General features: G+C 66.5%; 1 protein-coding gene across 4 annotated transcripts in view; it reads right to left on the reverse strand.

The window, feature by feature from the left end:
* Positions 1 to 13726, reverse strand: part of SDK2 (sidekick cell adhesion molecule 2) — a 177653-nt gene that overhangs the window by 40051 nt on the left and 123876 nt on the right. For 3 of the 4 annotated variants that reach the window (XM_075904030.1, XM_075904029.1, XM_075904031.1), the window contains 9 exons: positions 10547 to 10680; positions 7713 to 7824; positions 7014 to 7204; positions 6579 to 6662; positions 6296 to 6490; positions 5084 to 5200; positions 3749 to 3916; positions 3339 to 3441; positions 1595 to 1771 (listed from right to left, as the gene is read on the reverse strand). In XM_075904030.1, the coding sequence (XP_075760145.1) occupies positions 1595 to 1771; positions 3339 to 3441; positions 3749 to 3916; positions 5084 to 5200; positions 6296 to 6490; positions 6579 to 6662; positions 7014 to 7204; positions 7713 to 7824; positions 10547 to 10680 (1281 nt within the window). Of the gene's footprint in view, positions 1 to 1594; positions 1772 to 3338; positions 3442 to 3748; positions 3917 to 5083; positions 5201 to 6295; positions 6491 to 6578; positions 6663 to 7013; positions 7205 to 7712; positions 7825 to 10546; positions 10681 to 13726 lie in introns of those variants that run through there. The other variant, XM_075904032.1, reaches the window with a different exon arrangement.

Raw genomic sequence — 13726 nt, forward strand, 5'->3', positions numbered from 1 at the left:
GCCGGCAGGGTGCGTCTGTGTGTGTGTGGGGGGGGGGGAGGTGCCCGGACAGGAGGCCGGCAGGGTGCATCTGTGTGTGTGTGTGGGGGGGAGGTGCCCGGGCGGGAGGCTGCCCAGGTGCGTGTGTGGGGGGGGGAGGGTGCTCGGGCGGGAGGCCATCAGGGTGCGTGTGTGTGTGTGGGGGGGAGGGTGCTCAGGCGGGAGGCCGGCAGGGTGCGTGTGTGGGGGGGGGAGGGTGCTCAGGCGGGAGGCCGGCAGGGTGCGTGTGTGTGTGGGGGGGAGGGTGCTCAGGCGGGAGGCCGGCAGGGTGCGTGTGTGTGGGGGGGGAGGGTGCTCAGGCGGGAGGCCGGCAGGGTGCGTGTGTGTGGGGGGGGGAGGGTGCTCAGGCGGGAGGCCGGCAGGGTGCGTGTGTGTGGGGGGGGAGGGTGCTCAGGCGGGAGGCCGGCAGGGTGCGTGTGTGTGTGGGGGGGAGGGTGCTCAGGCGGGAGGCCGGCAGGGTGCGTGTGTGTGTGGGGGGGGAGGGTGCTCAGGCGGGAGGCCGGCAGGGTGCGTGTGTGTGTGTGGGGGGGAGGGTGCTCAGGCGGGAGGCCGGCAGGGTGCGTGTGTGTGTGGGGGGGAGGGTGCTCAGGCGGGAGGCCGGCAGGGTGCGTGTGTGTGGGGGGGGAGGGTGCTCAGGCGGGAGGCCGGCAGGGTGCGTGTGTGTGTGTGGGGGGGGAGGGTGCTCAGGCGGGAGGCCGGCAGGGTGTGTGTGTGTGGGGGGGGAGGGTGCTCAGGCGGGAGGCCGGCAGGGTGCGTGTGTGTGTGGGGGGGAGGGTGCTCAGGCGGGAGGCCGGCAGGGTGCGTGTGTGTGGGGGGGAGGGTGCTCAGGCGGGAGGCCGGCAGGGTGCGTGTGTGTGTGTGGGGGGGGAGGGTGCTCAGGCGGGAGGCCGGCAGGGTGTGTGTGTGTGGGGGGGAGGGTGCTCAGGCGGGAGGCCGGCAGGGTGTGTGTGTGTGGGGGGGGAGGGTGCTCAGGCGGGAGGCCGGCAGGGTGCGTGTGTGGGGGGGGGAGGGTGCTCAGGCGGGAGGCCGGCAGGGTGTGTGTGTGTGTGGGGGGGGGAGGGTGCTCAGGCGGAGGCCGGCAGGGTGCGTGTGTGTGGGGGGGGAGGGTGCTCAGGCGGAGGCCGGCAGGGTGTGTGTGTGGGGGGGGGGGGAGGGTGCTCAGGCGGGAGGCCGGCAGGGTGCGTGTGGGGGGGGGAGGTGCCCGGGCAGGAGGCTGCCCAGGTGCGTGTGTGTGGGGGGGAGGGTGCTCAGGCGGGAGGCCGGCAGGGTGCATGTGTGTGGGGGGGGAGGGTGCTCAGGCGGGAGGCCGGCAGGGTGTGTGTGGGGGGGGGAGGTGCCCGGGCAGGAGGCTGCCCAGGTGCGTGTGTGTGGGGGGGAGGGTGCTCAGGCGGAGGCCGGCAGGGTGCGTGTGTGTGGGGGGGGAGGGTGCTCAGGCGGGAGGCCGGCAGGGTGTGTGTGTGTGGGGGGGGAGGGTGCTCAGGCGGGAGGCCGGCAGGGTGTGTGTGTGGGGGGGGGGACGCGCCCCGCAGGGTCCCCGTCTGGCAGGCCCCCTCACCGGACACGCAGGTGGGCGCTGCGGGAGTCGTTGCCCCCGGCGGAGAGCACCCGGCAGGTGTAGGTGCCGATGTCCCCGGACCAGGTCTGGGAGATGTGCAGGGCTCCCTCCTCGTCCAGCCGGAGCCGCGGGACGCCGTCCACGCTGAGGGGCGCGCCGTCCTTCTCCCACACGTACCTGCCGCCAGCCCCCACAGCTCAGGGCCAGAGCCAGGCCCCCAGGCGTCCTGACCCCACTGCCCCCCAGCCGCTGGGGGGGACCTAGATATCCCAGGCCGTCACCCGGCCACGTCTCGCTCTGGCTCCGTCCGACCGGCCCTCAGTGGGACGTGGCCCACGGGCAGCCCCACGCGCTCTGGCTGCGGGGGGCTCAGAGCGACCCCCGGCCCGGGGCTCTGCTGCCAGCAGGGGGGAGCGGGTGGCCTGGCCTGGCACAGCCGGCAGCCTCCAGCAGGCGCTGCGCCCCGGCCGGGCACTGGGTGGCAGTGCAGGGCTGCGATGCCACGGCTCAAGGAGCTGGTGGGGGCCCACCCACGGCCCCGGCAGCGTCTGCTCCCAGCAGACACTTAGCTGGGTTCAGGGGAGCGGGTCGGTCAGAGCTCAGAGGTGGGGGAGGGGGGATTAGTTCACCCCCTGAGTTTCTGCATTGCCTTGGTGTATGGGCAGTCCTTGCTCACCCCATGGCAGCAGGGCTGGGACCCCCGAATGCCCCATAGGAACTGTGGGAGCCAGGCTGGGACCCCCGAAAGCCCCATAGGAACTGTGGGAGCCAGGCTGGGACCCCCGAATGCCCCATAGGAACTGTGGGAGCCAGGCTGGGACCCCCCGAATGCCCCATAGGAACTGTGGGAGCTGGGCTGGGACCCCCCGAATGCCCCATAGGAACTGTGGGAGCCGGGCTGGGACCCCCGAATGCCCCATAGGAACTGTGGGAGCCAGGCTGGGACCCCCCGAATGCCCCATAGGAACTGTGGGAGCCGGGTTGGGACCCCCCCGAATGCCCCATAGGAACTGTGGGAGCCAGGCTGGGACCCCCCGAATGCCCCATAGGAACTGTGGGAGCTGGGTTGGGACCCCCCGAATGCCCCATAGGAACTGTGGGAGCCGGGCTGGGACCCCCCACATTTCCCCCCCAGGGAGCTGTGGGAGCCGGGCTGGGACCCCCTGAATGCCCCATAGGAACTGTGGGAGCCAGGCTGGGACCCCCCGAATGCCCCATAGGAACTGTGGGAGCCGGGCTGGGACCCCCCACATTTCCCCCCCAGGGAGCTGTGGGAGCCGGGCTGGGACCCCCTGAATGCCCCATAGGAACTGTGGGAGCCTGGCTGGGACCCCCGAATGCCCCATAGGAACTGTGGGAGCCAGGCTGGGACCCCCCGAATGCCCCATAGGAACTGTGGGAGCCTGGCTGGGACCCCCCGAATGCCCCATAGGAACTGTGGGAGCCTGGCTGGGACCCCTCAAATTTCCCCTCCAGGGAGCTGTGGGAGCCTGGCTGGGACCCCCCGAATGCCCCATAGGAACTGTGGGAGCCTGGCTGGGACCCCTCAAATTTCCCCTCCAGGGAGCTGTGGGAGCCTGGCTGGGACCCCCCGAATGCCCCATAGGAACTGTGGGAGTTGGGCTGGACCCACCAAATCCCCCCCCAGGAGCTATGGGAGCCGAGCTGGGACCCCCGAGTGCCCCCCAGCAGCTGTAGGAGCCGGGGCTCCCGGGCCGCCCCCCGCTAAGCCCAGGCCACATACCTGACGGCCACGCTGGGGTCGTGGGTGACGCCGCAGCTCATGGAGGCTTTGGTTCCCTTGATGACGCTCTGGTCCTCAGGGGGGCTGGTGATGCGGGTGCGGGCTGGGGACAGACACACAGTGAGCCGCCGGCACCGCTCCCAGGGGTGGGGGGCTCTGCCAGCCAGGGGGCCAGCCTGGGCGGGGCTCTCTCTGGGGCGGCGGGCAGGAGAGAGCGTCCCAGCCTGGCCAGAGGGGGCTCGCACTCCGTCCTGCCGTGCCGGGGCCCCGGGGTCGAGCCCCACGGGACCCCCACAATGGGGCCAGCAGGAGGCGTGGGGGAAAGCGGGGCCGGCGGGGCACAGGAGACGTGGTTGGGTCGGGCCGGCGCTGGGCCCAGCCGGCGGGGGGCAGGGGCGGCGCGGCCTTACCCCACACGACGAGCTCCGCGGAGGCCTCGTCCACCCCGCGGGAGTTGGTGGCCAGGCAGGTGTAGCTGCCGGCGTCGGCGATGTGCGTGGGGCTGACCAGCAGGCTGCCCGACTCCAGCAGGGTGAAGCGCGGCAGCTGCACCGAGCCGCTGGCCAGGATCCGCTCCCCTGAGGGCAGAGGGGCAGCCCCGTCAGCGCGGGAAGCCAGGGCCAGCCATGGCCCGGTAGCCGGAGGCCCGCCTGGCCCCGTGCTCCCCAGCCAGACGGGGAAGGAGCCAAGGGCCCCCGGCTCGTCCTCCTGGCCGGCAAACCAGCCGGCCCACACATGACACGAGTAGCAGAGTCCTCGAGGGAAGGGGGACAGGGCTGGGGGGAAGGGGGAGAGCCCAGTGCTGGGCTAGCAGGGGCTGTGGGTCAGGCGTGAGGGGCACGGGCAGAGCTGCATGGTGCCTGGCTCCGAGCCCAGCTTCCAGCCCCTCAGGCTCACGCTCCTGGAGCCAGCCCCCCGGCCGGGGCTGGAAACGCCAGCAGGAGACAGGCTCCGAGGCACTCAGCCGGGCTCTGGTCCGGCTCCGCCTCACGAGGATGCTGCGGCCCCGGGAGCTGGTGCCTGGTGAGCAGGGGCCCGCGGAGGGAACAGCGTGACCCGGAGCCGTCCTCCCAAGGGGGCAGGCGAGCCGGGCACCGAGCGTGAGCCCCCAGCTCTGGAGGCTGCACCTGGAGCGAGGGGGCCATGCTGGGGGTGTGGCATAAAGCGACCCTGCCTGGCCCCGTGGGCCCGGGGCTGCCTGGGAGTGAAACCCAGCTGAGGCCACCCAGGCTCTGCCCACGGACGGACACCCCCCACCGCCTGCTGGCGTGGGGGCGGGGCCTGGAGCTCTGGCAGCTGCCAAGAACCGGGGCAGCCCCACTACCTTGGCCAGGCTCCGGGCAGGGGGAGCTGAGCCCCCGCCCAGGCCACACTAGCCCAGGGCCCGCTGAGCCCCCCGTACGCCAGCTCCTGAGCCGAACCAGCTTCTGCTCTGATTAACCCCCGACTGTGCCCCCGTCAGGGCGGGGACCTGGGCAGGGGGCCGGGGGGATGCCGCGAGAACACTGGGGCGCTGGCAGAGGGGCTGGGAGGGCTCTGCCCAGGCATGTGGGGCACGAGGCGGGGAGGAGAGGGGGATGTGAGGCACGAGGCGGGGAGGAGAGGGGGATGTGCGGCAGCAGGCAGGTTCTGCTGTGGGGCAGGGTCCTGGCAGGGACTTGCTGACAAGGACCTCGGGTGACTGAGATGCGGCCTGGGAGTGGGAGGGGACCCGGGGGGCCCACCCTCCCCACGACCCCCCGTACCTTTCTGCCAGGTGATGGCCGGCCTCGGCGCCCCCGAGGTCTCGCAGCTGAGAACCACGGACATGCCGTCGATCACGGTGCTGTCCAGAGGGCCCTTGGTGATGTTGGGGGCGATGCCTGAGCAGAGACACAGAGAAACCTGCAGCCCGGCTCCGGGGTGACCCGGCGGCTCCCCTCAGATGGAGGCAGACCCTGGCCCGCTCGGGCTCTCGGCACCTCCTCCTTGGGCCGCCCCAGGCCAGGGACCTGGGACCCACTGGCACCCCTGCCTGTGCCCCAGCGCCTCCTACTGGGATCCCGCAGCACAGCCCCCCCAGCGCCTCCTACTGGGATCCTGCAGCACAGCCCTCAGCACAGCCCCCCAGTGCCTCCTCCTACTGGGGATCCCTGCAGCACAGCCCCCCAGCGCCTCCTACTGGGGATTCTGCAGCACAGCCCCCCAGCGCCTCCTACTGGGGATCCTGCAGCACAGCCCCCCAGTGCCTCCTCCTCCTGGGGATCCTCACAGCACAGCGCCCCCAGTGCCTCCTCCTACTGGGGATCCGCACAGCACAGCCCCCCAGTGCCTCCTCCTACTGCGGATCCTGCAGCACAGCCCCCCAGTGCCTCCTCCTACTGCGGATCCTGCAGCACAGCCCCCCAGTGCCTCCTCCTACTGCGGATCCTGCAGCACAGCCCCCCAGTGCCTCCTCCTACTGCGGATCCTGTAGCACAGCCCCCTAGTGCCTCCTCCTACTGGGGATCCTGCAGCACAGTCCCCCAGTGCCTCACTGGGGCCAGCGCCTCCTACTGGGGAGCCCCACAGCACAGCGCCCCCTAGTGCCTCACTGGGGCCAGCGCTTCCTACTGGGGATCCCCACAGCACAGCGCCCCCTAGTGCCTCACTGGGGCCAGCGCCTCCTACTGGGGAGCCCCACAGCACAGCGCCCCCTAGTGCCTCACTGGGGCCAGCGCTTCAGGCTGGGGATCCCCACTTGGGGGTCAGCACTGAGAGCCAGGGGCGAGTCAGGCACCCCACTCCCGGCAGGGCCTAGCTAGATTCTCTCTGGAGGTCTCCCAGCTAGGGGCAGCCTGGGCCCATCCCAGCTGGGCTCCCAGCCTGTGGCACACGCGAGGGGCTGGTGCCAGGCACTGACAGGCCCAGGAGCCTAGGGTCCTAGCCCCCGGCTGGGCGCTATTCCATGGCCCGCGGGGCTGAGAGCTGGCACCTACTGGTCACTGCCAGGTACGTGGAGGTCTGCACCTCGCCGGCCGCGTTGCGGGCGAAGCACTGGAACATGCCGGTGTCGTCAGGCACCAGCCCGCTGATCTGCAAGCTCCCGTCAGCCAGCAGCCGGAACCGCGCCAGCTTCTCCGCGTGGACCAGGGCCGCGTCCTTGTACCAGGCCACGGCCGGCGGCGGGACGCCTGCAACCCAAAGCACGTCCCCAGAGGCGGTGTGAGACACAGAGCCCGGGCGCTGGGCAGCGGCAGGGCACCACGGGGGACTCGTTACCTTTAGCCTGGCAAGGTATGGTCACCACCTTCTCCATCTCGGCCGTCACGTGCCTCTCCGGCTCCTGGACGAACTGGGGTGGCTCTGCAACGAGACGCCCAGAGGTGGAGGCAGGAACGGCCGGAGCAGCCTCCTGCCCCCTCCCCGGCCGGCCGTTGGCAGCCCCCGCAGGGCCCGGCTCCGACGGGCCCCAAAAGAGCCCTTCCCTCAGGCAGGGAGGAAGCTGCAGGGGCCTCTCGGGACCTCAGGCCTCACTGTGCAGCCCGGGGGAGCGCCCCAGAGGCAAGGGGAGCCTGGGCAGCCTCAACCCACGGCCCAGGCACAGATACGCTCGTCCCCACAGGGCCCCGGCACCGAGCACAGGCAGGCTCCAGATCTCCCCAGCCTGGCTGTCCGTGGGCTCCGGCCTGGGCTGCCGGAGAGCCCGCCCCTTACCCAGCACGGCGAGGAAGGCGCCCCGGGCCACGGCGGGCACGCTGCTGCTGCGCAGCACGGCCTCGCACTCATAGTAGCCGCTGTCGCCCAGCGAGGGGGTGAGGATGGTGAGCCGGCGGTTGTAGTCGCTCAGCCCGCTGGCCAGCGGCACCCCGTCCTTCTTCCACACGATGTGCAGCTTCATCAGCGGCCTGGGGGCGAGGCGGGCATGGCAGAGCTGCCTCGGACACGGCCCCGGCCCCCCGCCCGCCCCACGGGGCACTGCCATGGAGGAGTCTCTGGACATGGCCACGGCGGGCTACCTGCCCCACATGCCCTCGTCACTGGGCTGTCTCCTGCCCCCCAGCGGGAGGTGGGTTCGGAGCCATCTCCGCACTGCACCCCTCAAACCGCCTCCTGCTCCGCGGGTCTGGGTCCCAGCCAGGCACGCCCCCCTCGCCATGGGGCAGCGCCCCCTAGACCAGAGCACTGAGGGGCCTTCAGAGCCAGCCCCACCCTGGGGCACATGCTCTGCATCTTGAGCCAGCTGCCCATGCCAGCAGGGCTCCTCAGGCAGCACAGACGGTGGGCACCACTGGCGTCGCGATGCCAGGAACCCAACCCCACGCCTCAGCCAGGCTTAGAGGAGCCTGCTCAGGATCTGCCCCACGCAGGGGCCCTGGCGAGGCCTCCGACAGGAGCCCAGCCCCAGCCACCCACCTGGCGTTGGCCACGCACTCCATGGTCACTTCCGAGGTGCCGGCCACCACGCTGGTGTTCCTGGGTGGGATGATGATGGTGGGAGCGATGGGATCAGCCGGGCCGCCGACATCTAAGGGGAGCCAATGGCAGAGCACACACTTAGCAAAGCACCCGCCTCCTCGGCTGGTGGGCGAGACTCCCACAAGAGCAGGGCGCGAGGCCACGCCCCAGCTCTGAGCACTAGTGAGCTGTGGTGGTCTGAGTTGCACGCTGCCAGCCCTGTGGGTGCGAGCACTAGTGAGCTGGGGTGGTCAGAGTTGCACGCTGCCAGCCCTGTGGGTGCGAGCACTAGTGAGCCGGGGTGGTCAGTCGCACACTGCCAGCCCTGTGGGTGTGAGCACTAGTGAGCCGGGGTGGTCAGAGTCGCACACTGCCAGCCCTGTGGGTGTGAGCACTAGTGAGCCGGGGTGGTCAGTCGCACACTGCCAGCCCTGTGGGTATGAGCACTAGTGAGCCGGGGTGGTCAGTCGCACGCTGCCAACCCTGTGGGTGTGAGCACTAGTGAGCCGGGGTGGTCAGTCGCACACTGCCAGCCCTGTGGGTGTGAGCACTAGTGAGCCGGGGTGGTCAGTCGCACACTGCCAGCCCTGTGGGTATGAGCACTAGTGAGCCGGGGTGGTCAGTCGCACACTGCCAGCCCTGTGGGTGTGAGCACTAGTGAGCCGGGGTGCTCAGCGTTGCACGCTGCCAGCCCTGTGGGTGCAGGCCCCCACCTGCTCTCCGTCACGACCTAGCCGTGATCAGGGATGCAAGGGGCGCTTTAGCTGAGTGCCAGCTATCCCCGTTGGGACGGGGTTCGGGGGTCCTGCGACCCGCCCTCCCGCACGGTCCCGACTAGCCCTGAAGGGCGCCGGGAATCCCCCCACTCACCCCCTGCCACGGCCCCCCGCCCTGGGTAATCTTGGCAGCCGCGCGCGGCGTCGGCGGGGGAGGAGGGAGCGGGGACGTGTAGAAGGCAAAATGATTGCAGCCATAAAAAACCCTCATGTAGGCGCTGTAAAAAGTGATGGGCGGGAAAGCTGCTGATCTAGCCGAATGCATAACCAGGGCCTCGGCGTTGTTATTTACACGGAGAGACGCCCGGTGCACCACGACGGATTAACGACCTGCCAGACCCAGCAGGGCCGATAAAGCCCGACAAGGGAAGCCATAAAGCGGCCGCGGCGCGCAGGCCAGGGGGAGGGAGCAAAGGGGGGAGATTTGTGCCAAGCCATGGCCCGGCGGGAAAGCAAGGGCTGCGGGTCAGGAGGGAGGGGCCCCGGCGGGCACTGGGGTGCAGAGCCCCGGACGGGCCTGGCCGAGTTGGGGAGCTGCAGGGCACAGCCCCGGTGCACTCGTGCCTGGGGAGTTCCTGTCCTGTGCAGAGTCCCCAGAGCTTCTCCCATTCCCCGGGGTCCGGACCGGGGCTGGGCGGTGCTGAGGCCAGGGCAGCCCTGGGCCCCAGGGGCCTGTGGCTGAGGGAGGCGTCCGGGGAACAGGCTGGGCTGCCGATATAATTAGTGCCAGCCGCCTCCTGCAGCACGGCCCAAAGAGCCGAAATAAATTTCAAGGAGGCTGAGCTGTTAAGTCAGCAAGAAGCTGACGCCTCCGACGAGATTTACTGCAAATTAAATGTGGGTCTGAGCCAACGGGCGCGTCTGGCCAGAAGCCAGACACTGGGGGGACCCTCCTGGGCGGGGCAGGAGCGGGGTGGAGCGGGGACCCTCCTGGGGCCAGGAGAGCTATTTATGGGGAGCAATTCCCTCAGAGAACAGAGGGCGCAGGCTGCACCCCCCCGCTCAGGGTCCGGGAAAGGCTGGCATGTGTTCTGCCGCTGGCTGCTCCCCCAGTGTCCCTGGGACCACAGAGCCATTTACACTCCCTGCCCAGAACCAGGCAGTTCTGGGTAACGCCAGGCTGAGCATGCAGAGCTGTCACCCTCCTCTCATTCTACACAGAGGGGAGGGAGTGCACCCCCACCCTTCTGTGCACACCTGCCCGCCCGTGTACACCTACCCAGCTGTGCACACGTGCCCTTCTGTGGACACCTACCCGCCCGCATACACGTGCCCTTCTGTGCACATTTACCCACCCTTCTGTGCACACTTTTCTGCCCGTGCACACCTACCTGCCCACGTACACATGCCCTTCTGTGCACACTTACCTGCCCTTCTGTGCACATAAGCCTGTCCATGCGCACATTCCCTTCTGTGCCCACTTTTCTGCCCATGCACACCTACCCACCCGTGTGCACCAGCCTCTCTGCACACATGCCCTTCTGTGCACACTCACCTGCCTGTGCACACCTACCCATCTATGCACACGCACCCGTCTGTGCACACCCACTCTTCTGTGCACACCTATCTGCCCGTGCACATGCATCTTTCTGTGCACACATGCACTTCTGTGTATTCCTGTCCACCCGTGCACACCCGACCACCCATGCACACCCACCTGTCAGTGCACAAACGCCCTCCTATGCACACATGCTCACCAGTGCACGCCTGCCCACTCACGCACACACACACCTGTGCACACGCACACGCTGGTGCACACAAAAGCTACTCAGGCGGCATCCCAGCAGCTCCTCGCCTCTCCGCTCTCTCAGGCTGCTCACGTAGCACACTGCACTGAGTCTGGCATTGCAGGTTTGGCCCTGGGACCATGCGCCAGGTGGTCCAGAGCCGGCAGGACACGTATATTCTCCCTGGGATTCCTGCGCTGAGGAACACGCCCCTGGGGCAGCCTCCAGAAGCTCCCAGAGCCCCCGGCTCCCTTTCCACCCCCCCACGCCCTCAGAGCCCAACACTTACTCTCCACGGTGAGCGTGATGGGCTGGCTGGTCTTGTTATCCCCGTTCTTGTCGTTCACGGCCTGCACGTAGTACCGGCCCGCGTCGGGCGCCACCGTCGACAGGATGACCAGGGTGTTCTCCAGCGTGATGGCTCTGCCGGGGGCAGCGCAGAGGAGACAGGATGAGACGCGCGAACCCGCCGGGGGGAACAGAGCTGGGGAGAGAGGGATCTTCGGCCCAGGGGTAATTTTGGCTCTTCTCCAGGGAGGGGCCCAGTGGACATTCGGCTCCCGAGCTCGGTGCCGTCGGGGGGGACAGGAGCTCGCGTTCCAGCTCTGACGTGGTTCACACGCTCCCATCGCGAGTGTCGCTGAAAGGCCACAGCGGGCACCGAGAGCGGCGCAGGGAGCCACAAAGGAACAAGCCCACCAAAGCCTTGATTTCGGGCAGAGTGCCGAATGCACACAATGGCTCCCGTCCGTCTTTACGGTACCCGGTGCCTAAGTACGGGGGGAGGGGGCCAGCCGATCGGATACTTGTCGATTAATAGAGTTTTCTTTTTTTACCCAGGGATCTAATCGGCTGGAAGCATAAAATGGTTCGCGGGAGATATTTTGCCATTAAATATGAGATAAAGGAGTTTTATCGCCTCAATCCTGCTTTGCAAATAGAAAAGAGACCAGTTCAATTCCCACATAATGTGGGTTACAAATTCAATTCCAGCTCGCCGCAGCTGTCAGAGCCCTGTGCCGGCTGCCTAGGTGTGTGCGTGTGTCACTGCACTGGCGTGTCTCCTGGGGCGTGGGAGAGCAGGTGTATCTCTCTGATCCGGAAAGGGGGGTATAGGTGTGTGCCCGTGGGAATGTGAAACGCACCAGGGGAGCACGTGCCTACTCGAGCAGCTGGTCTGCAGGAGAAGTTACAAGCCTCCTACCGCTGCCAGTGAGTGGAGGTACTCCATTAGTGAAAACAGCAGGCAGTCAAGGTAGGGGTGGGAAACTTTTTTTTGGTCAGGAGCCACTGACCCACAGAAAAAAAGCAGTCGGGACTCACCCACAAACAAACCAAAAAAAACCGACAAGCAAAACATCTCCCTACTCACCTGATCCCCCAGTGAGAAGCAAAAGACCCTCGACACAAAGCAAACCAACCCCACCCGTAACTCCTCGCATGCCAGCCCTGCAGAGGTGGGTGGCACCAGGTTTGCTCTCTGCCCCTTTGTGGGGGGACCAAGACTCGGGCCTTCTAGCCCGAAGCACAGAGACTTGCTGTGGGCCAGATCCAGCCTGCAGATTCCTCACAGGCTTTGGAGTTCAAACCCCAGGGCTGCCTGAAGCAGAGGGGCTGTTTCACAGGCCTACACGGGTGTGCCCAGGTTCATCTGCATACCCCATAGGGGTGTATCTTAGAGAGCGATTACACACATGCATGACTATAGCATGCGATACGGGTGTGCACATTTAAACGTGCCTTGTACAGGCATATGTCTGAGGCTATGAGCCCTTTTGCTAGTACCTTTGTGTGTGTGTAACCACCACAGGGTGGATTTGAACCTGGGACCTCTGGAGCTTAGTATAGGAGCCTCTACCCTTTGAGCTAAAAGCCAGCTGGCGCCCAGGCTTGGCCTTATCTGTTGCTGTGGTCTAGGTGTCACTGCATGGGACAGTGAACCACACGAGGGCTATGTCTGCACTCGCGGCTACTTGTGCAAGTATTGCCGTTCTTGCGCAAGAATCCGCAGAGCGTCTGCACTGCCCGCCTGCTCTTGCGCAAGGAAATTTACAGTACGGCGTGGTAAGAGGGGGCTCCTTGCGCAGGAGGGCAGTGTGAACGCTGGGCAGGGATTTCTTGCGCAAGAGAGCGTCCACACTGCCATGGGCGCTCTTGCGCAAAAGCACAGCTCGCACATGGCAGTGTGGACGTTTTCTTGCACAAGAGTTCTTGCACAAGAACACTCGTGCAAGATGTTCTTGCGCAAGAAGCCGCGCGTGTAGACATAGCCGAGGTGTGTGAGTTACACACGTGCGAGTACATTCGAGAGGTATGTAGGCAAGCAGATAGGAGGCTGAGGTGAGATCAATCTAGGCTAAGGACTAAGCCAGGGGGAAATTCATGCCTCTCTATGAATGTATCTGTCTGTGTGGGGAGACAGAGTCATTTCCCCCGCAGACTAGTCCAGCCTGTGTGAGTTGCAGCATTTCCTCTCTCCTATTTTGTTTGGCTCCCTCTTTTTTTTTTTTTAATTCGTTTTCTCAATGATAAACAAAACCATTCGCTTGTCAAGTCTATCTCCGGCTCCTAATGTGATGCGCCGGCGACATCTGGTAAGCATCTTTAATGCTAGTTTAACAAGGACAAATCCAGGCGTGTTCCGTTCGTGTTCTCCCATTAGGTGAACGTGGTGAAGTTGGGATGGATTCTCTCCTGTCAACAGCGCCGCTAATGTCTCTGCCTCCCTGCAGCCGGGCCGGCGGGAGGGGGGGATTGCGGCTCCTGACACGTGGCTGAAAGGCTGAGAGAGACGGCCAAAGTACCATACCGCAGCCTCACGATAGCGATGATCCAGCAGGCTGTCCCAGCCCAAACTCAAATAGCCTGACCCACAGCTTAGCACATTCCACGGGTGCAGGTACACCCCCACCTGGCTCTGCCCCCTTCTGTGGTCCCACTGCCCCTTGAGGTTTCAGAATGAAGATGAACGCAGCCTCTCGGAGCTATGGGAGCAGGCTCTCTGCAAACGCAGGCAACAACAGTCATGGCCGGTTCACATTGTCGTGGTTTTTGTGGCATGCAGGAAAGCTAGAAAAACTGAGAGGGTCTTAAATGAAAGCTGGGGTGAGAGTTCACTTTGCATCTCCCGGGCCTACGATGCCCGTCATTTAAACCAGCCCTTGGCCCAAGCAACCCGGCCACGCAGGACAAGTTTGCTGCGCCAGCGTGACCCCGGTGCCACATGCTGGGAGGCAGCATCAGGTCACGGCTTAGCAGCGGCCGCGTGTCTTAAGGCTGGCGTGGCACCGGGGTGGCAGGCCCGGAGGAATCTGAGAGTTGTGTTAACCTCCGTGCCAGCAGGCGAGACGCGTGACCCCACAAAACCTCAGGAGAGGTGCCCTTGGGTGACCAGCCTGCTGGCCTATGGAGAGCGCGGGCCAATTCTTCCAGCTTGGGACTGCTGGAGAGAGCAGCAGCCTTTGCAGTC

Source organism: Pelodiscus sinensis, chromosome 20 (assembly GCF_049634645.1).
Source record: "Pelodiscus sinensis isolate JC-2024 chromosome 20, ASM4963464v1, whole genome shotgun sequence".
NCBI lineage: Eukaryota > Metazoa > Chordata > Testudines > Trionychidae > Pelodiscus > Pelodiscus sinensis.